The sequence below is a fragment of the Phalacrocorax aristotelis genome, chromosome 11 (genome assembly GCF_949628215.1).
Source record: "Phalacrocorax aristotelis chromosome 11, bGulAri2.1, whole genome shotgun sequence".
NCBI classification, from domain to species: Eukaryota; Metazoa; Chordata; class Aves; order Suliformes; family Phalacrocoracidae; genus Phalacrocorax; species Phalacrocorax aristotelis.
Window position 1 is genome coordinate 23,721,693 of NC_134286.1, and position 20,124 is coordinate 23,741,816.

Below are 20,124 nucleotides of genomic sequence, written 5' to 3' on the forward strand. Positions count from 1 at the left end.
TGTCCCTGGACGCTCTATGGTTAAAGAAATACCGCGCCTGTTGGCCCCGCCGGCTCTATGGTGGAAGCCCCTCCGGGGACAGCCTCCGTGCGCAGGGAGTTTTCGCTGCTCCCACCGCTCTCAGGACTCCCAACCCTCTATGGTGTGTGCGGCGTTCTATCGGCCCCCTCTACTCTCTATGGTGCTTACGGCACTCTACACGACGGCCTCCCAGCGGTTTGTAGCCGCCGGGGCCGCGCTTGGTAGCACTTTCCGTTGCCGCCCGGTGCGGGCCGCGCTGTGTCCCTTTCCTGCAGAACGCGATGTTGGCCCGGCCCGCTTCATCCCGGTGCACGGCTTCATCCCGGCCCGTCTCTATGGGTGTAGGCGTTCTACCCCGCGGGTCGCTCTCTATGGCGGGCGGCGCTCTACCCGAGCCCGCCGGCTCTCGGTGGTGCGGCCCCGCCCCGGGGCGGCCCCGGCCCTGCCCGGCCCCGCCGCCGCTCCCCGGCCCGGCCCCGGGCCCGGTACGGCCGCTCGGGGGGAGCCGGGGCTGGCCCGGGCTGCGGCGGAGCTGCCGAGGTGGGACGAGGCCTGCGCGGGGGTCCCGGCTCCGCGGGGTGGGGGTCAGGTTTAGCTCTAGGGTCGGGCCTAGTCCCGGGGTCGGATCGGGCCTGGCCCCGGGGTTCCCGTCCCCTCACCCCGGACCCCGCCGGGGCAGGTACCGGCAGCGCGGGGGCTGCGCTTGGGCCTCCTCCGCTGGGGGACCTAGGAGCACAAAGTGCAGTTTGTTACTTTTCTCCTTTTTTTTAAATTTATTTTGGTATTTAAAAGGTCAGCGAGACCCTGGTTTAAGAGCCTTCGGTTCCCGGGCAGCGACAGCTTCCTGGCGTGAGGAGGGGATGAGCCTCCTGCGGCGGGGGATGTGCGAGGGCTCCGCAGCGGCGTCGCTGCCCCGGTAGGTTCAGGGACCGAGCGGAGGGAGCCGGGCAGAGCCGAGACCGCCGGCGGGGACCCCTTCGCAGCTCCTTCAACGTCCTGAGCCCGTCCGACGCCTCGCTCCGGCTTTTCCCTCCGCGCCTCGCACGGTGCCAGGTAACATCGGCTGACCCGGGGTTCAGACGGCGATTAAGGCGTCAGATCCCATTAGTTTGCGAGCGAAAGCCAAGGGCAGCTCGTGGGCAAAGCTGTTTTCTCTCCTTCCGTGGTGAAAGGCAACCCCTCCCTGCCCGGGAGAGCTGCCTGGCCCCTCTCTGCCAGGGCAGGACCCGGAGTGGGTGAATAAAGTGATGTAATAATAGGGTTTTACCGCAATAAGTATCCCTGCGGGGGATACAGCGCAAGGGCTGGCTGCTTTGCTGGGGAAAAAAAAATAAAATAAAAAAAATAGAGCTTGTTTCTGTTAAGCTCCGCAGCCTGGAAAGGCTTTGCTTGAGATAGATGAAGAAACTGCAACGAGGTTATGGGAAGCGGGGTCTGGAGCCGTGTTTCTGGTGTTAAATGTGGGGTGAGCGGATAATTACCTTTACTTCTAGTGAAATGAAGTAGCTGTGAAGCTGGCGGTGTCTGGGATGTCTTTATTAGCGCCTTAATTTAATTGAAGTCCCTTGCTGGGAAGGGCTGGAAGGGGAATCTTGATTCCTGACAGTTGAGATCTAATATAGCTGTCTGCCGCGGCGGGGGGGCAGGAGCCCTTCTCAGCAGGGGACAGCCAACCTGTTTTTTGTTTCTTTTGTAATTAATAGGTAAGCTAGGTCAGCGCCGGCTGTTAAACCTTTAACTCCGCTGGCAGCCCAGCGCCTGCCGGAGGTGCCCGCCGGCCCAGGGGCCCTGGCACCGGGCGCTTCGCTCATCTGGCTCCGGCACTGACCTTGCAAGGCAGCGGCTCTGCCTCAGCCTTTGCAGCACTTCTCTTATCTGTGGTCCCTTCGTAAAGGTTACCTTTGCTCAAGCAGCGGCACGGTGTGGGGTTTGGGTACGTTTCCAAAGCTGGTAGAAATGTTAGATTAAAACCTGTGAATAAATTTATGTAACCAGGAGGCCGGCAGAGTACGAGCCCTGTCTGAGGTCTGCAGGCAGAGTATTTCTCAGGCTGCCTCAAAAACCAATTTGTTTTCTCTTTCTCTCTCTTTCTGAAGTGTAAGGCTTGCTGTGCTGCTGAAATTTTCCTGTTTCTTATGGATCAGACACCTTTCCTTTAGCCAGGTGATTCTAGCAATGCAAAAGGCTGCACGAGTGCGAGCAGCTGGATGTTTGGAAATGCTTAATGAAAAACAAGATAATTCTTTTCAGATGCCAAATGAGCCTGGAAAACAGGCTGGCCACGATGCCACCGCGTGACGGAACAGATCTGTTCGCAGCACAAGCCGTTAGGGCATTGGAGTGGCTTCCCTGACGCCAGCGGGCCAGTGGAAGGCTTTGACTGAAGACCACAGACTTATGTGGTTTCTCCTTCCATATATGTTTTCATTGCTGAAACTCTTTGGTTACTGATTTTTCCAGCTCAGTATTTTTCTTTGCTCAAAATGGAGGTTGTGGCTTTTTATCAAAGAACTTAAAAACCAGCATTGGTTAATTCAAACGCTTCTTGTGTCAAACTGCTGAAGGGCCAGGCAGGAAGTCTCCTGGACAGACCAGCCCCTCAGGAGGCCCACTCTTCCTTCCTCCTCCTTTCACAGCACATCTCTTTTCTTTTAAGAGACTTATGGTAATTCCTGAAATCACAACACATTTGAGTTTTCTGCCTTTCCCTGCAGCACCCACAGCTCTCTTCCTGCCGTTCACCCTGTCGCTTCCAGCGAGGGTTCTGTGCACGCTCCTGTTCTTCATCCACCTCGCGGTGGGCTCTTGGACAGGATGAGCCACGCAGAAGGTATTCACGTGTAATGTCTGCACGGGATCTTGTCTTGCTTGGGCAGAGGGGCAGCCCCGGTAAGGGAACATCTCTCCCTTCTCAAAGTCCACTTGTGTTTACAAGCAGCGTAGTTTAACATCATCTTCCTCCTGCCCTTTCTTTTTGAATGTCGAGGGCAATTCTGTCTTGAAATCTCTCAGCTGCTGCATTTCACTCCTGCCCAGGTGAGCTGCGTGGGGTCTGGACAGAGTAAAGGTGAGCAGCCTAAAGGTGAGGTGAACAGGAGGACTGGGGGAAAGAGTGAGCTGCTCATAGAGCTAATTCTGGCCAGGAGAGAGCTGTTAGCGCTGATTAAACAAACATAAAGGCAAAATGTAAACCCTGCCTAATCACATAGATTTTTTTGTTTTCAGCTCCTCTTAGAGGTAGTATCTCTTGGAAAGATTTAATTTAAGGCTTCTCTGTGAGCTGTTTGTGGTGTCTGCTTCCAGCAAGAACAGCAGCGAAGCAAGAGGTCTCCTTGATTAGATTAAATATCTGGGTCACTTACCATTACCTGTGTTTATTCTCCTGTAAGTTTTGATATTGGAAGAGGACGAGATAAAAGGAACGTGTGCAGAAAGAGATAACTACGGCTGAAGCTGCCCCAGGCAGGGGCCGCTTTCCAAATGGATTTGTAGATGAGCTTTTCCTATCAGTTTTGGGTCCTGTGTGAGGAGATATCAGGCGTGTGCAAACAAGCTGCTTCTTTTCCCCCCCCCTCTGCTGGGTTAGTGGATATCCTCGATATCCAAAAGCCAAACTTTTGGACAGAGTCTTCCCTCCTGTGTGTCTTTCTTGAAGAATAGCCTTAAGCTTTGTGAGGTGTAACGTGTGGTTCAGGAAGCCAAATCATTTCTTTAAGCTTTGTAAAGCCAATAATCATCACGGTCAGCTCCCGGTTTTCTATAGCTGCAGATTTTCTTCACTTAGTTACAAAGTTTGCATATCAAATTTGGCTAATTCTTTTTCCTATACTAAATTTTCAAAGCTGGGGTGGGTTGGAAAGCATTATCCCAGCACGTAGCATTGGCATTTCTGCAGACACTGATGTTCTGGCTGGAGACCACCGAAGGGAGAAGTAAGTGGCCTTGTGAGTCTTTGGGTGCCCGGTAACTCTGGCTCAGGCCGTGTAAGTGGTCTGGTGCCCCAGTTTCTCTGTAGTGAGAGTGTTAGAGTGTGCCAGGATGTTGCAGCTCAGTCAGCATCTAAACAGCGTTCCAGGGGCTTCACAGCAGTGTTTGAAGAACAAGGGCGGTTGTGTTAGCAGAGATCTTGGCTACTGCAGGTGTCCGGCAGCAGGCAAGGAGCTCCCAGTGCCCCCGCTCCTGCTGTGTGAAGCAAAACATCAGCTTCTGGTCCAAAACGGGCCACTTTGCAGGACAGCCTGGCTCCCTGCAGCCTGCTGAGGAGTGAGTGCTGCACTTAGCAGCTGCAGAAATCAGAAACTTCTGAGCTGAAACCTTTCTGCAGCGCTAAAGCTGACAGTGACTCGTACGCAAGTGTGGCCAAGAGCCTCGCAAAACTCAGTGGCTGAAAAGTGTGCATCTTAATCTCAAACCGTGTTCTCTTTATGGAAATGTTTCTGCTTTTTTTGTTTCCTAGAGCTGGCTGCCTGTATTTTATTTTTATTCCTACTACTTAGCAAGTTGCTGTCTGGGAATACGGCACCTCTGATTTCATTGTTATTACCAACTTCTGAGATCTCTGCACTGAGTCAGCTATGAAGTGGAGGAGCAGGTTGGACAGCCAAAGCACCAGCACCTGTACCTTTCAGATAAGAAAATGAAGGAAAATTGGAGGTCTAGGATAAGAAATGCTTTCCGAGACTCTGTCTTATCCAGCAATACAGCTTTTCTATGCGCTTCAGACCAAAGCACTGTTAAAATCCTGCTGGGTTTAGACCTGACCTCCAGAACTTAATAAACACGACGGGGCGTTCAGACCGTGGCATTATGTCTTAAAACTTGGAAGGTTTTCGCCCTCACTCTTTGTATTGAAGAGCTGTTGCAAATCTCCCTCTGAGAAATCGCCTTCTAATCTCTAGCCCAAGGTTAACCGTGGTTGGTTTTCCCTCCGTGCCAGCTGCGTCCTTCAGGGGAGGCAGAGATTTTCTTCCTCCTCTTTGTTTTGCATACTTTTTCTAGAACTGGCCGAATTACTGGATTCCTCTAGTTCTTGCTTCTCTGACAAAGGTCACTTTTCTCTGCTTCCCTGCTCCCTGTAGTTCTGACCAGGAGTGGTGAATTCAAACTGGGAAGGCCAGAGAGGGGAAAAGACCTGCAGAAGATGAGGTTTTGCCAGTGTTTTGCACAAGAGCATTGAACACACAGCTGTCTCTTCTGGAATTGCCTTCCTTGATAAATCCTAGGATCTCATTTGTTTCTTCTCTGGACTGTTTTCTGCTATGGTTTATGGTGGTCACAATACAAGCAAGACACCCTTGTCTCTTCCTCTGTTTTCAGCTGATGTGTGCGGATCGGATTAGCTTGTTTGTTTAAAAAATTAATTAACGCCCCAACAGCTAATTCCCTGTTGCTTCCATTATGTGCAGTTTTTGAGGGCAGCCAGTTTTGACATGCAACTTCGCGGTCTTCCTCCGGGGTATTGGTGATGCCCACAAAAGTAACTGCTGCAGCTGGTATAAACAAGGGTAAAGCGCCCAGTTTCGGGGAGGTTGCTGTGTAGCCTGCGTGGTGTTAACAATAAGCCTGGATTCCAGGCACTGGGAAAAGCTTGGCAGCGTGCCTGATTGCACTGTCACTGGGAGGATGCAAAAGCGCCGCCGGTGCCCGGCCTTGGCAGTGAAGGTGTTTAATATGAGACTTTCCAAACTCTGTGTTATTTTTTCCTGTCAAAAGGTGCCTGGGAGTTAGGTGGCTCTCTCCTCTGGCCAGGCTGCCAGTCATCATGCCCACTTTTCTTCCTCCTCAACAGACTAGTTCTCGCTCACCTCTTCTGTCAGTAAACCACAAATGGTGCAGGACAATACCAGCCTCCCCAGAAGTGCTGACAGTGCCTGGCACAGGAGCACAGAGATCGAGCCCAGGGTGCGATGCGGTAGCACAGCTGAGTCACCTTGTTCTTTCCCCTCCCTCTCTTGAGGCTGCTCAGGATGTGGTGCAGGAGGCTGGCGTGTCTGTCCAAGGTGCCGTGCCAGCTGAGTGGAAGCGCTAGACGTCGCTCGCCATGGCTGCCCCGTGACAGAAGGACCGTCCTCGCTGCTGCGGCTCGCTGGCATCACACAGCCCCAGAGTCCCTCAAGTGTGCCTGGCAGTTACACGGTGACCATCTAGGTAGGTGCGTTGGGTGCGTGCGTACCTGCTTGTGAGTCTGTCTGGGGAGAGGAGTGAGATTTTCCTGCCCTTGTTTCCCGGGAGTGATTTATTTTCCTCCGAAACAGCCTGCGTTAGAGGGATGTGCGCAGGAGTCTGTGTTTCATGCTCCCTTTGGGAATTCCCAAAGGCAAGATGGAGCAGGTTTGTCGGCTTGTGGTGAGACTTCGATAAACGAGGCAGTGCTAAATCGGAAATCAAATCAAGGGATTCCTGAACAATAACTGCATCTGAGCCTTGCCCTGTCAGTCGCTTATCTTCTGTGATATGTGCGGGGCTCTGATTGGCAGGTGGGATGGCTCGTTTGGTGTGTGCCCTGCTTTCTTGCCCCCTCTTGAGCAGGCTTTCCTTGAAAGGCTGATGTGTGAAACGCAGTTGTTAAAGCAGGTTTCAAGCAGCCTGACTTTGTGCGGCTGGATGCAGGAGCAGCAGGAGGCAGGGTGGGCGTAAAAGCCTTTTTGATGCAAATGGAACTTGACTGTGAGGCAGCTGAAAGGAAAAGTAAGGAAAGCGTGTCTTGATGTGAAGTAACACAGCAAGCCAGTTATAAATGCTTGCTAATGCTGATTTGTGTCCTTTTGGTTTTGGAGGTGACTTGGCCACTGAGGCACGTGTTTGCCCATGGCCTGTTTGGTTTGCTCTGTGCCTGGGTGGTGTCTAACCAGGCTGCCTAGATGTTGGCACTCTTAAGTCACTTGTAAGCAAAGGGAATTGCTCGATACTTTATCCAACACAGTGGCCCCAGGAGAGGATACTGTTGTATTCCCGCTGCAGAGTGACCTCAGATACTTGGATTTCAAAGCTGAGCAGGACTAGAGCAGGAAGGGCTCTCCTGTTGCCTCTGCTGGCTCTGACCCGCTTCCGAAGGGCTTCAAGTATTTCTAAGCTGTCCCAGGGTGGAATAAGGAGGAGAGGCTTTATTGTCATGCTAAATGGATATCGAAGCTTTGCGTCGAGGTCTGGACTCGCCTGTAACGTTTGTGCAGGTTGGCTGATGGAGTGATTATTTGGTTGGCTCTTATCTGTATTCCTGTGCTGGGGTCTGCAGCTATGTGGTGGTGGGGGGACACGACACTGTTGTGTACCACAGCTGCCACACTGCTCTGAATTTACTGCTTGTTGAAGAGAGATGAGATGTAAGTGTGTGACCAGCACGTTCGTTAGCCACGTTGCTTCTTCCTGCTGCAGGGTGAGATTGCCTGTAGACTCGGGGAGAAGGGAAACCGTGGCGAGATCACTGACAGTCAAGCCTTCTGTGAAGATACTCTGCCTGGTCTTCATTGTGCGACGAGCTAGCTTAATTTATGTGAAGAAGGGCTAAGTGTAACAGCCTCAGCATCCCCTGTAAGAGGGGATTGCAACTTGTGGACTCTCGGCTTCAGTTCTTGATTTGTTTCTTCTCGCTGTTCACACCAACGCATCTTCTGAGCCTGTCCTTCTTTGCAGAGCTCAGGTACGCGAACACGCTGATGCGACTCGATTTCGTCTGGCTGCGGGACCACTGCCGCTCGGCTTCCTGCTACAATGCCAAGACGAACCAGCGCAGCTTGGACACGGCTAGCGTGGACCTGGGAATCAAACCCAAGGCTGTCCGAGTGGATGAGACCACACTCTTCCTCACGTGTAAGTAGCAAGGTGACTGTACCCTGCATGTCTTAGGGACCCCCAGCCCAGCTTGGGGGGAGCCCTGTTGGATCCCATCCTTAGGTTTGCTGAGAGAGGGCAGCCTTCCTCCCTAAATCAGTAGCTGTTTTGGGAAGAGGTTTAGCTGTAAGCATGTTTTAAACACTGCTTTTCTGAGCAGCGCTGTTACTGTAAACACACCTCAGTCCTAAGTTTGCACCTGTCTTTCCTCCCGCTCCCCTCCAGCCCTTTTTGGGTAGAGATGTGTGTAACTTCAGTGTCTGGGTGTCAGTGGTTTGTGTGAACACAGCAGCGATGCAGGTGGTGAGCAGACCGGTCAAGAAACGGTGGGTTTTCTTTTCTTTACCCTGTCCTATTTGAGCTGGTGTCCCTGATCAGAATTTGCATTTTCTGTCCTTTCTCCTCAGCCTCCCAGCTGCTGTCTTCCTTCTGTTGTAGCTTACCTTTATTTATGGGCTTGTCTTCAGTGCTTTACTTCTCCTTGGAGTCCTGTCAACAAAAAACAAAACCGCTGAAGCTGAAACACTTAGCTCTGAATTGGGAGTTGCTGCAGCCACGACAATGCTTTTTAGGACTTGTGGCTATATCCAGATAACATTTTGGGTGGCATCACAGTGCAAAGGGTCTGTCACCAGACAAAATTAAAAGGGTGAGGGCTGTCCTAGACTGATGGTTGCGCTGACTGGTGGCCAGGCCGTCCAGTGCGATTGCGGTGACTCTTCTCCCTTGTCGAAGGGCCGGACGGGCACGTGACGCGGTACGGGCTGGAGTGGCTGGTGAAGAACAGCTATGAGGGGCAGAAGCAGCAGGTCATGCACCCGCGGATTCTCTGGAACGCAGAAATCTACCGCCAAGCCCAGGTCCCCTCCGTCGACTGCCGGAGTTTCCTGGAGACAGACGAGGGGCTGAAGGAGTTCCTGCAAAACTTCTTGTTATACGGGATTGCTTTTGTAGAGAACGTCACTCCCACCAAAGAGGACACACAAATCTTAGCGGAAAGGATCAGCTTAATCAGGTAACTCTGGCTGCCCTGGGAAGGCCGCTGGCAGCTTTGTAGAGGAGCCATGCAGGGCAGACCGTTGTTTGCTTTTTGTTGGGGAAGGTGCTGCCCTCCTATCCCTATAGACTGTGCAGTGCGGCCTGGCTGGCAAACAAAAGGTCGGGGTCTTCTGCGGTCTCTGGCCGGTCCACTAGAACCGAGGTGGAATATGGTGCTGCGGGACCTGACCTCTCTTCAGGGGAGAGCCTGGAGTCACTGGGTTACGGAGCTGCCTAGGGAGCGTACGATGACTTTTGTGACAGTGGGACTGTGGACAGAGAGGAGTGCCTGAGGGAAGTAGCCTCTCTGGGAAGACTAGAGCTTTGCAAGGAGAGACATTTCCTGTTATGACTTGAAAGGTTAGGAGGGCAGCCCTGGCCCTGGGAGCCAGGGATATCAAAACCAATTTGTAGCTCTCATTAAAGAAAAATATTGAGAAATGTTTCTTTTGTGTTTGTTTAAAACACACCAAGAGCACGGCAAGCCGGGGTTTGAGTTTTTGAGTTTTATCCAAGCTGCAGAAACAGCTTAACTTGCCTTGGGCCATTGGAAGAGGAGGGATTTCTTTTAATGAATAGTCACTCTGGATAGAAATGAGGGGCTCCAAGGAATATCCAGCCAACTTTTGTCTCCAGGAGCCCTCACCATGTAGCCCCTGAGTACTGTTTGTCCTTGCCTTCTGTCTGATCCCTTCCATGCATGTTGTAGGGGGGAGGTGGGTGAAAACGCAGGACCCTAGGAGCAAGATGTGGGGTGATTAGGTAACCCTGTGGCAGCTACAGGCAAGGGCTGGCTGCACTCTGGCAACTCCTCATGTCACTCAGTGGCTTCCTTGATTTGACCGGGGCTGATGTTAAATGTGGAAGGAAGGTCAGTGTTTGTGGAGGGGAAGCAATACTCACTGCCATCAGTCTTTTGGGGAAGAAAGACAAATTGAGCACTAGAGGAGGCATTAGAAGCACCAACTCTTGACAGCGTGAGTTTTGTTAAGTTTTTCTGCTTCAGTTTACTCCGCACGTAGGATGGAGGGGTGTAACCTCAACTGCAAGAGAGGATCTGCTTCCCTGCAGTGCCTCATGATAACTGCCCGCCCCTTTTGCAGGGAGACCATTTACGGTAGGATGTGGTACTTCACCTCCGACTTCTCTCGGGGAGACACCGCCTACACGAAGCTGGCTCTGGATCGTCACACCGACACAACCTACTTCCAGGAGCCCTGCGGGTAGGTGCTTTTGCTGGTTCACAGACACACAGTGTACAAGGCAGGAGCGACTGCTTCACAGCAATGCTGTTTCTGGTGCACGGGCTTCATTGTCTCCCGTGCTGGTGATGGATGTACTTTTACTAGTTACACAGCGTTTCTGGGGCCCGTCTGATCCCCATGGAGTGGGGTAGTCTGCTGATCAATTTTTTCCGATGCTTGAGACTTCTAGGTCTTCCAGAACGCAGGCAGCGAAGGACTTGGCTGTTAGATGGCTGGCTGCTTCAACCAGAGCAATACCACGCAGTAGTCTTTGTAGCCAGGAAGAAGGCTCAGCACTGTAGACATTGCTGTGCTGCCCTGAAGCTTATCTGACAGTCTCTTCTGCAATCTCCCTCAGTCTCATAAGTGACACACAACATTCAACCTCACAGAAACGCAATTGATTTGATTTGTCTTTTGGGTACATCTGGCAAGGCTCAGCTCCTCTGGCAGCAAGTGCTTCTTATCAACTGTTGTACAAAGTTCCTGCAAAAGTTTGCTTTGACTTAATCCTGCTGGCCTGGGGCAAGCCCTCCCCACCGCCCTGAGCTCCCCGTGCTTGGCAGCCTGCGGGGAGGGGGGGAGAACAGCCTGCCTTGGCGCAGGCTGCAGTAACTGTCTCTGCCCTCCCGCGCTGTGAGTGGTGACGGACGTACGTGCTGTGCTCACGTATGCTCTCTGCGTCGCTCTGCCTCCATTCAGACAGGTTGAGGTTTGCATTTTGGCAGCGGCGCAGCCCTGTGGGTAGTCAGAAGCCAGGCTTCCCCGGCTCTTCGAAGTTCACACCTGCCTGTGCTCTTAAAAGCGGTTTGTAGCTAGAGCATTGTTTCCTAAATGCGAGTTTGCAAACTGCTTTTCTGATATAGCCCCTGGGCTGTGAGTTTTATACACAGCTGGAGAAAGAGAGGCAGCAGCCCTGAATGTGGTTCACAATGAAGCGCAAGAGACTTAGGCTTAATTTCTAGCTTAATTTTGTTTTTGTCTGCTTTCATCTCAGTCAAGAGGGGAATCATCGGGAAATGGCCTGGGGAAGAACCGAGGGAAGTACTGTGATCTCTTATGGAACTAGGGCTACAAAGAGAAGTCTTCCAGCCCGCGCCTCCTGCCCTAGGGCAGGATTAGCTCTTCCCAAGTGAGGCTGTTAACTTGCTAAACATCTTAATGGGAAAGGTGTGTGGCGCTGAGCTGTAAAAGCAGAGGAGGACTAAGGGGTGAGATCTGTTGGCTGCCTGTGGGTCTTGGAGCAGCCCTTCGGACAAGGAAGGGTGGCATTACCCAGGCGGCACCCTGAGCGCTGCTGTCTGTGCCCAAGCGGGCAGGAAGCGTTTAGCTGGTAGGGTTCCTTCTAAAGGACCTCGGATCGGGAGCAAAGTAAGGGGATTTTAGCGTGCTCTGTAGCTAGAAATAGATGTGTAAAGCATAGGTCCTGCCACACACTTACAGCCAGATCCAGTCGGCTCCCCTGTCCTCAGTGAACAGCTGACTGCAAAACCCTGTGTTTTTGTGAGCTGCACAGTGTTACCTGCTTGGCTGACTTGTTTTAGGAGCTCACAAAATATTCCCCAAAATCAAATAAGTAATTATTAATCAGAACTTCAGCCTACAAAAGAGCTTTGATTAAACTCCTCGGTGCCAGAACTACAGCGCTCATTAGCTATTTTTATACCTTTCTTCTCCACTTGGAAGGGTTCCCTTCAGGTAGGTGTATTCTCCTCTGCAGCCAACTGAAGTATATCAAGCAATGACAGCACGGGCTAAATTATTCGGGCTAACTGTTAATGCTTGCAAGTCTGCAAAACCATCGTTGTGCAGGAAGAACACGAATTTCTGGCTTCCCCGTCCCTGCCAGAAATCCCTTCTTCCCAGACTGTTTCAGACTTGCTTCCAAAACACTTAAAAGAGCCTTTGAGCTGCTTCTAAAGGAAATTAGGTGTTTTTCAAGAAAGATACGTCCATTTGAATGTCTGCTCTCCCCTGCTGCTTTGGCTGAAATCAGCCAAGTCTGACAAGTCTCAGTTAAATTATTGCAAAGGGTAGGAGGATAGAAGCTCCTCAAGCTATGGGAAAGACTGCAACCTTATCTCGAAGAGCCTGCCCTCAGAAGAGGCTTTCTCAGCACCTCGAGCTGTGGGAGGAGGTTGTTACCTTTGAGGCACGGAGTGTCCTTCGCTCCAGTGCTTGTGAACTGACTTTGTAAAATTACCCTGAAACTGTTGTGGATGTGAGGGTGGTTAGAGCGCCCCGGGGAGAAAAGGTGCTGCTGAGGGTGGAGCTGGGAGGTCCTGCCACATCACTTGCTGTGGGACTGGGTTAGGAGGCCCCAAAGGGAGATCAGAAGATAAAAGGCTTTCCCAGAAGGTCACAATTTTCTGACAAGTGAAGTTCGTACACTGTGAAAATTGGGAGTAGGTGGCTCAAGGCAGCTCCTGGGTGTGTGTTCCTGACGGCACAATGCCTGCCTTGCTTAGGTGAAGGGAAGGAGAAGCTTCAGAGAAGTAATGGAAGGGCTTCCCACTGTTGAGGGGATATCCCTGTAGGTAGACTTCTTACTGGGGACTCCTCTGCTCCGGGCTTTCTGAAGGGCCTTTAGTGTGTGGCCATGAAGGGCTTCTCCTGACTGCCTGTGGGAGACCACGATGTACGTGCCTTGGAGAGAGGATCACCCTGGCCTCCCCTTGTAGTTCCTGGAGAACACAGCAGTACAACCAGCATTTCTTTAACTGTCCTCTTGTACTGAGATGTTCTGGGGAAGTTAGTTTTATGCTTTTGAACCTCTGCATCCTACTGCCTGGATGGACTTTGAGTGATACAGGCCTGATCCTGATCATGTCACTTGATCTGGGAGGCAGTGTAGGCAGCAGCTCTCTTGGAAAGTGAAATGGGTGAGACTGAGCCTGAAGAAACGACAGGTACAGCCATTTCTCATGGTCTGTCTCCGTTCCCTGACAGGTTTTAGCAAAATGAATTGTATTACGAAGTATGTCACAACCATCAGAAGGGTGGTGCATCCTTCTGCATCTGTCCGGGTCCGCGGGGAGTGCCTTCTCTCCGCAGGACAGGCAGCCAAGGTCTTTTGTGCTCTGGATTCTTTCACCCATGCAGCATCCAGGTGTTCCACTGCCTGAAGCACGAGGGCACAGGCGGGCGGACGCTGCTGGTGGACGGTTTCTATGCAGCAGAGCAGGTTCTCCGGCAAGCCCCTGATCAGTTCGAGCTGCTCAGCAAGGTGCCGTTGAAGCACGAGTACGTTGAGAACGTGGGAGACTGTCACAACCACATGATTGGAGTTGGGCCAGTCCTCAACGTCTATCCCTGGAACAACGAGCTTTATCTGATCAGGTAACATCAGCCAAGAGGCCTCTTGCTTATGGGATGGTGGCAGACGGTAGTGGTTTTCCAGGAGATATTGTAAACTGAAAACCAATGTATGTTTGAGAGGCAGGTGTGAAACCACAGCAACACCCTGCATTTCTTCCTGGGCTGTGCGTTGCTGCTTTAGAGGAAGTGTCAGAGCCACTGATACAAAGATGAGTGTCAGCACTGAGCTTTGATTTTTTTTTTTTTTTTTCACTCCTGACAGCTCCATGCCTTCCTCTCGCTTCGTTTGAGAGGCAGTAGAATTCAGCCCTTCTCTGAAAGAGCCTCTAGAAACTAGCCTGGCATACAGAGAACAGGGAGGGCGCAGACTGGTCCCCTTCCAAAGGAAATGTGGAAACTTGGCCTGTTTTCTGAAACTCTGGCTTGGCTTAGTGGAGGAGGCTGTCCACCACTGCTTCACACTTTTATTCTGGACAGCCCTCAGGCATGCCCGTTGTCGTGGCGCATCCTTCCATGGAAAAACAGCAAGAACAGTTTTCGGCTTGACAGTAAACTCCTCCTTGCTCCCAAGGCTGTGTATTCTCCTGAAAGTCCTGCACTTGCAGCATAACCTCCCTAGTCATCTCTGTAGCCTCCCTTAAATACTGGCTAATCCTACAGGCACCTGAGGTTCCCTGTAGAAGTACCTGGCTGTGCTTGTGGAGCCGTGTGGGCAATCTCTTATCTCTTCTTTACTTCTAGATACAATAACTATGATCGTGCTGTCATCAACACCGTGCCTTACGACGTTGTGCATCGCTGGTACGCTGCTCACCGCACACTCACCACAGAGCTCAGGAGACCAGAAAATGAACTGTGGGTCAAACTGAAACCGGGCAAGGTGGGACTCGGGGTTGGGAGGCTCACGTGTGTTTGGTACAGAGAGGGAGGCAGCGTGGCAGGGTGCTGCTTTGCGTGTGCAGGCTTGTGACGAAGGTAAATGCGTCAGGCAGGCTCTGTGTGCTGCAGTTTTCCTCTTTACAGCTGTTTTAAGGGGAAACATCTGTTTTGTGTGTGTTCCTACTGTCCTAAAAACGTACAAGCTTCCAGATAAGGCAGAAATGGTTCATTCAAACTCTGCCTCAGAGGACAGTTAGTCCCAGCTGGGGGAGAGGAGGAAGGTCTTCCCAGTCACTGAAATGAGAACCCTCAGAAGCAGAGAGGCTGGGAACACTTAATGTCCAGCCTTCTTCCAGAAGAAATTTTTATTTTGATGGAAATATAAACGTGTGGGAAGCTGAACTTACGTCTGTTCTGGGGTTAGATTTGAACCCTTACATTGCCAGAGAATCACAGGAGACCCCAGCGATCTTCACTGTCCCAGAAAGGGCTCGGGTGCCTTGGCACACCTTGGTACTGAGAGGAAAAAGCTCTGCCTTGCGTTTGAAAGGCTGATGCTGGGTGCAGCTCTGGAGGAGCCTGAAGAGCTAGAGCCACAGTTGTAGACTTGAAGGTATTACAGTACATGGCTTCTTCCTTCAGCTGTGCCTGCTTGAAGGGGTTTTACTCCTACAAGGTTTAGGTTCAGCCTGAGCCTAGGGCCCCAAAAATTAAACAGTCCAGCAGGGAAGACGATGATATTGGAGTCCCTGCACCTCTCTGCACCCAAGAATGCCTGGCGGGGAAGCAACACCATAGAGGCTGAAGATGGCCAATTTCTGCTGCTGGTGAGCTCTTGTGCAACCTCTCCAGTAGAAAAGCAAAGCAGCAGCCCAGAATGTGTTTCTGTGCTTTGCTGGCTGTCACGTTTTAACTTGTGGCTAGCAGCAGAGCAGCACTGCCAGCTTCGGGTAAATCAGCTGTGCTAGACCCCATGAAACATCTGGCTGTAGTGTCATGTGCTGTCTGACAGTGTTGAACAGGAAGGGTCATGCCCACCGTGGCACACCCTTACTCGTGCTTCCAGTCTGTAGGGCTCTCCAGCTCCAGGACGCGTCCTGCCGGAGGGTCCTGGCCCTGGCTGCGGTGGTTACCCTTCTTCTGACGGCCTTTTCTCTTCGCCTGCAGGCGCTGTTCGTAGATAACTGGCGCGTCCTGCACGGCCGGGAAGCGTTCACAGGGTACCGCCAGCTCTGCGGCTGCTACCTGACGAGAGATGATGTGCTGAACACCGCGCGCTTACTGGGACTCCAAGCTTAGCGCGGACCACGCTCCGAAGAGGCAGCCAGACCTCGAGCGCCACCGCGCTGGTGCGTCGCCACGATGAAGATGTTGCACATACCTCAGACACCTCCGCCCTCTCCAAACAGTTCTCGGTGCCTGCTCAGGAGAGGGAGCAGGTGGAAGCCAAAGGCCACGGGAGCTTTATGGGACCATATTCTGCCTTTGAGCATGGTCAGCTCTTGCTGTCCGTGCACCCAGCCTGGTCTTTCCAGTTAGTCTGTCTCGGCTCTGCTGAGTAAGGGTTAATCACACCACGGGAAGTGCTCCCAGCACCTATTGATGTGAAGTGTTCCTCTAACCAAGTGCCTTCAGGATTTGAAATCTTTGTATTTTTCCCTGTTGCTCAGCCTTTTTGCCAGCTGGTGGTTCTAATTTTTGTTTTTTTAGCAGAGGAGAATGGAAATCTCTGGGGTCTTGTCTCACCCCAGGCTGGACTTTAGCCCGTCTAGAGAAAATGAAAATCTATGGTCCCTACTTGATGAAGATGTCACTACTCAAACTGAGGGCTGTTGGCATATTTCATTGACTACTTCTTAAACATACTACGTACGCCTGAAAGAGTCGCTGATGCAAGCTGTGCTGCTTGAGAGATGGCCTGGAAAGAGAACCTGGTTATAGTTAGGGTATTTCTGAAGGGGTTTAGGTTAGAAGGAAAAGGGGGAAGTAGCAAGATCTGCATGTTGGGAAGGAGAGATGACTGTGTTAGATGAGGGAGGTATTTCTCACGTTTCCTTGATGTTCAGTAACATAATGCTTCTTTCTGCCTGTTGCACTGTGCTTGTATCAAGGGCGAAGGCTCAGCAGCTACAGTATTTGCTGACAAGTTCCCACTGTGCCTGTTCTTTCGTCTTTTCTGAAGAAGGGGTTTGTGTTAGGACATCGTTACACTGGCTGCTGGATGAGGCTGACTGTTGGGGTTTGGTTTTTCGGGGTTTTTTTGGGTTTTTTTTCCACCAGAATCCCCTGCATATGGAGGTGATGAACACAGAGGTGCCTCTCAGCTCCTCGTAGCTGGGAGGATAAATTGGAGTCTGGCTCACTGAAGGGCCAAAATTTAAAGAACAAAAGCAAATCCTATCATTACTAGAAACATTTGAATTTTAGAACCAAGAGGGGATTCTTGTATTTGTTTATTTTTCACTCTTCCATATCTTTGGGGGTGTTCGCTCTGCTCTGACCATACCTTAAAACAGGGCTGGTCCCTTTCACTTATGGCTTCTCTGTGCAAGCAGGATGCTCTCGTGTCCCAGGTACAAGCACAGTGTAGGTGCATAGGTGCTAAACTTGTTACCCTTGTTTAACCTGAATACTGAATATATAGATCCTAGTGTTAAGAGACACTCTTGAAAGCTTCTCTTCATGTGGACTGAGCTACCTGGAGCTGTCTTCCGCAGTATTTCCCGTCTGCAGGGAACCGCCGCTGCAGTCATCAGGAGTTGAAAGGGGTTTCTGAGTGAAGGCTTGGCAGGAAGCTGTTGATCAGAAGGTATGTGAGGAAGTAAAACACGAGCAATGGTGGCAGGTAATACAAGCTTGAAGTGAGCTGGCTTCTGTCAGGAACGTCTCCCAGGGCCTGTGAACGGCAGCCGCAGACACAGGCAGGAACTTGAATTTTCCTCTGGGCTGAGCCAGCGGATTCCTTGAGCAGCCCTGCAGCATATATTCTGTTACTTTCTGTGTCACGCATTTTGCTCACAGGTTCTCCTTAGGTGCCAGCACCACGTAGGCGTGAAGCTTTACAAATCCTCGTTGATCACGTTGGAGTAGCAAACCACAGCGGGTACGTGCGCTGTCTCTCAGGCAGCCCGGCTCGTGTGCTCCACGGCTGGTTTCACCCTGTGCTTTGGGGTGAAGCTGTGGCCTGGAGCGTGGGATGGGGCAGGAGGTGGTGACAGAAAACAATCTCTGTGTTGGTTGGCAAAGGACCCTGATCAGTATTTGAAACCCTTGAGCAGGGGGAGCCCTCTCTCAAATTATTTGGGGGTATTAAGGGTTCCTGAGCTCTTTTTGCCTCCCTGTTCTCCCAGGATCCAAGGGAAAGCGCTTGGGTAATGTGGAAAACGTCCCTTAGTCAATGAGAGCAGCTTTACCTTCCTCTGCTCAGGGGACCTCTGTCTTTATCAGCTGCAAGCTGAAAATGTGCCGCTGAGCTGGAGCCTGCAGGACTCTGGCTAGCACAAGGGAGAACCGACCGAAGTGTCTTGATGACAGGTTGTCGTGACATAGGTGCCTTTCTGACACGGAGCGGGGTGACTGTAGCTCTGCCTCCGGCTGCGGCGGCTGCTGCCGAGGGCTGTGGCCTCCAGACACCAACCTTGTATGAGCCAGCTCCGAGCCAACACGCTCCTCCGGGTGACTGCGTAATCTGTCTGGGGGGAAATTGTTCACTGTGAATGTAGACGGAACACATTTCCTCGTAGGTATTATTCAAATTAATTTAGCCACCCCAACAAAAAAATGGGGAGTGGAGAGAGCTTTGTTTTAAATCTTGTGCTTCACCTCTCCCCGCTTCCCAAGAGGGCTAAATTCTTCCTAAGCAGCTTGTGAGCATCAAAACTTCACCTGAAGGAACAGGGCAGCGTGGCAGTCACCAGCTGTCCGATATGGGTGTTTCTTGTGCCGCGTTACGGAACAGGTCCTGTTTGCTGTAACGGTATCGGATTATTTTTTGTATTCGAGCTTTTCCAATTCTTTCAGCCAATAAATGATAAACTGCTTCCTTCTCTTCCCCCTACGCTGGTGACCCAATGTATGTGTTTAAGACATTTTCCGAAACTAAGAAATCAAGTCTTTGAATAAATGATCGATAAAGTGGTTAGCTTAACAAAATATATGTCTCAAAACCTCATGAACTTGAGAATGAGTCAGTATTACCCATCAAAGGTGGAATAAAGGTGCAGAGCAATAACCCAATGCATCTCCCTTGACTTCTCATCGTTCATTCTCTCAGTGGCCACACGATGGCAGAAGATGCAAGAAATTGATATTAAAAAAAAAAATCAAAGATGAGTCCCATCCCTCTGGCTTTACATTTTAGCTGTACTCCTCATTTCTTTCCTTTTTGGCTATAGGAAAATACAGAAGTTATTTTAATAGGGTCCTTCAGCTAAGTTAATTAAAAATGTAGGGCCTGAAGTTAATTAAAAACCATAGTTCACACCTGAACTGTCAGGACCAGAGAGACAAGAACAGTTCTAATATGGGAATTTCAAGATCAGTAGCATTCAGTAACCGCTCCTGGCGCAGCCTGAGGCCGTTCCCTCTCGCCCTGTCACTGGTGCCTTGGGAGCAGAGACCGACCCCCCCCTCACTCCAGCCCCTCTCAGGCAGCTGCAGAGAGCGAGAAGGGCTCCCCTCAGCCCCCTCTTCTCCAGGCTAAACCCCCCCAGCCCCCTCAGCCGCCCCCCAGCACACTTGTGCTCCAGACCCTGCCCCAGCCCCGCTGCCCTTCTCTGGACACGCTCCAGCCCCTCAAGGGCCTTCTTGTCCCGAGGGGCCCAACCCTGAGCCCAGCACTCGAGGTGGGGCCTCCCCAGGGCCGAGCACAGGGGCCCCATCCCTGCCCGGCTCCTGCTGGCCACAGCAGTGCTGACACAAGCCCGGGGGCTGGTGGCCTCCTTGGCCACCTGGGCACTGCTGGCTCATGCCCAGCCGGCTGCCAGCCAGCACCCCCAGGGCCTTCTCCACCGGGCACTTCCCAGCCCCTCTGCCCCAGGCCTGGGGCGTTGCCTGGGGTTGGTGTGACCCAAGGGCAGGACCCGGCCCTGGGCCTTGTTAAACCCCACACAACTGGCCTTGGCCCATGGATCCAGCCTGTGCAGGTCCCTCTGCAGAGCCTCCCTGCCCTCCAGCAGATCGACACTCCCGCCCAGCTTGGTGTCACCTGCAACTCCCTGAGGGCGCCCTCGATCCCCTCGCCCAGATCATTGATGAAGATACTAAACAGGACCGGCCCCAGCACTGAGCCCTGGGGAGCCCCGCTCGTGACCGGCCGCCAGCTGGGGTTAGCTCCGTCACCACGGCTCTCTGGGCCGTGCAGCCAGTTTTTACCCAGCGAAGGGGCCACCCGGCCAAGCCACGAGCCGCCAGCCTCTCCAGGAGGATGCTGTGGGAGGCAGTGCCAAAGGCTTTGCTAAAGCCCGGGCAGATGCAGCCACAGCCTTTCCCTCCCCCACCAGGCGGGTCACCCTGTCACAGAAGGAGACCAGGGTGCTCAGGCAGCACCTGCCTTTCATGAAGCCGTGCTGTCTGGGCCCGATCCCCTGGCTGTCCTGCACGTGCCTGGTGAGCGCACGCAAGATGAGCCGCTCCGTCACCTTCCCCGGTACCGAGGTCAGGCTGACCGGCCTGTAGCTCCCCGGATCCTCCTTCCAGCCCTTCCTGTAGACGGGTGTCACATCGGCAAGCCCCCAGTCGTCTGGGACCTCCCCTGTTAACCGGGACTGCTGGTACATGATGGAGAGTGTGGCTT

General features: G+C 52.2%; 1 protein-coding gene across 7 annotated transcripts; it reads left to right on the forward strand.

The window, feature by feature from the left end:
* Positions 1-21: 21 nt before the first annotated feature.
* On the forward strand, positions 22-18,561 carry TMLHE (trimethyllysine hydroxylase, epsilon). 7 transcript variants are annotated; one of them, XM_075106352.1, is made up of 9 exons: positions 22-142; positions 814-1,074; positions 5,978-6,168; positions 7,654-7,830; positions 8,587-8,866; positions 9,993-10,112; positions 13,236-13,472; positions 14,193-14,331; positions 15,498-18,561. In XM_075106352.1, the coding sequence occupies exons 3-9, from the start codon at positions 5,988-5,990 to the stop codon at positions 15,627-15,629; spliced, it is 1,266 nt and encodes a 421-aa protein (XP_074962453.1). In that variant the 5' UTR covers positions 22-142; positions 814-1,074; positions 5,978-5,987; the 3' UTR covers positions 15,630-18,561. The 7 variants fall into 7 exon arrangements, with proteins under 7 accessions (XP_074962453.1, XP_074962455.1, XP_074962451.1 ...); XM_075106354.1 differs by having other exon boundaries at positions 5,987-6,168; XM_075106350.1 differs by lacking the exon at positions 22-142 and adding an exon at positions 409-506.
* The last annotated feature ends 1,563 nt before the right edge of the window (positions 18,562-20,124 follow it).

What these genes read in the sequence shown, in the direction of transcription:
- TMLHE (XM_075106352.1), top strand. Translation starts at nt 5,988, where the DNA reads ATGTGGTGCAGGAGGCTGGCGTGTCTGTCCAAGGTGCCGTGCCAGCTG. An exon ending in GAAAGGATCAGCTTAATCAG is followed by an intron (nt 8,867 to 9,992) that starts GTAACTCTGGCT and finishes CCCCTTTTGCAG; the next exon opens with GGAGACCATTTACGGTAGGA. An exon ending in AACGAGCTTTATCTGATCAG is followed by an intron (nt 13,473 to 14,192) that starts GTAACATCAGCC and finishes CTTTACTTCTAG; the next exon opens with ATACAATAACTATGATCGTG.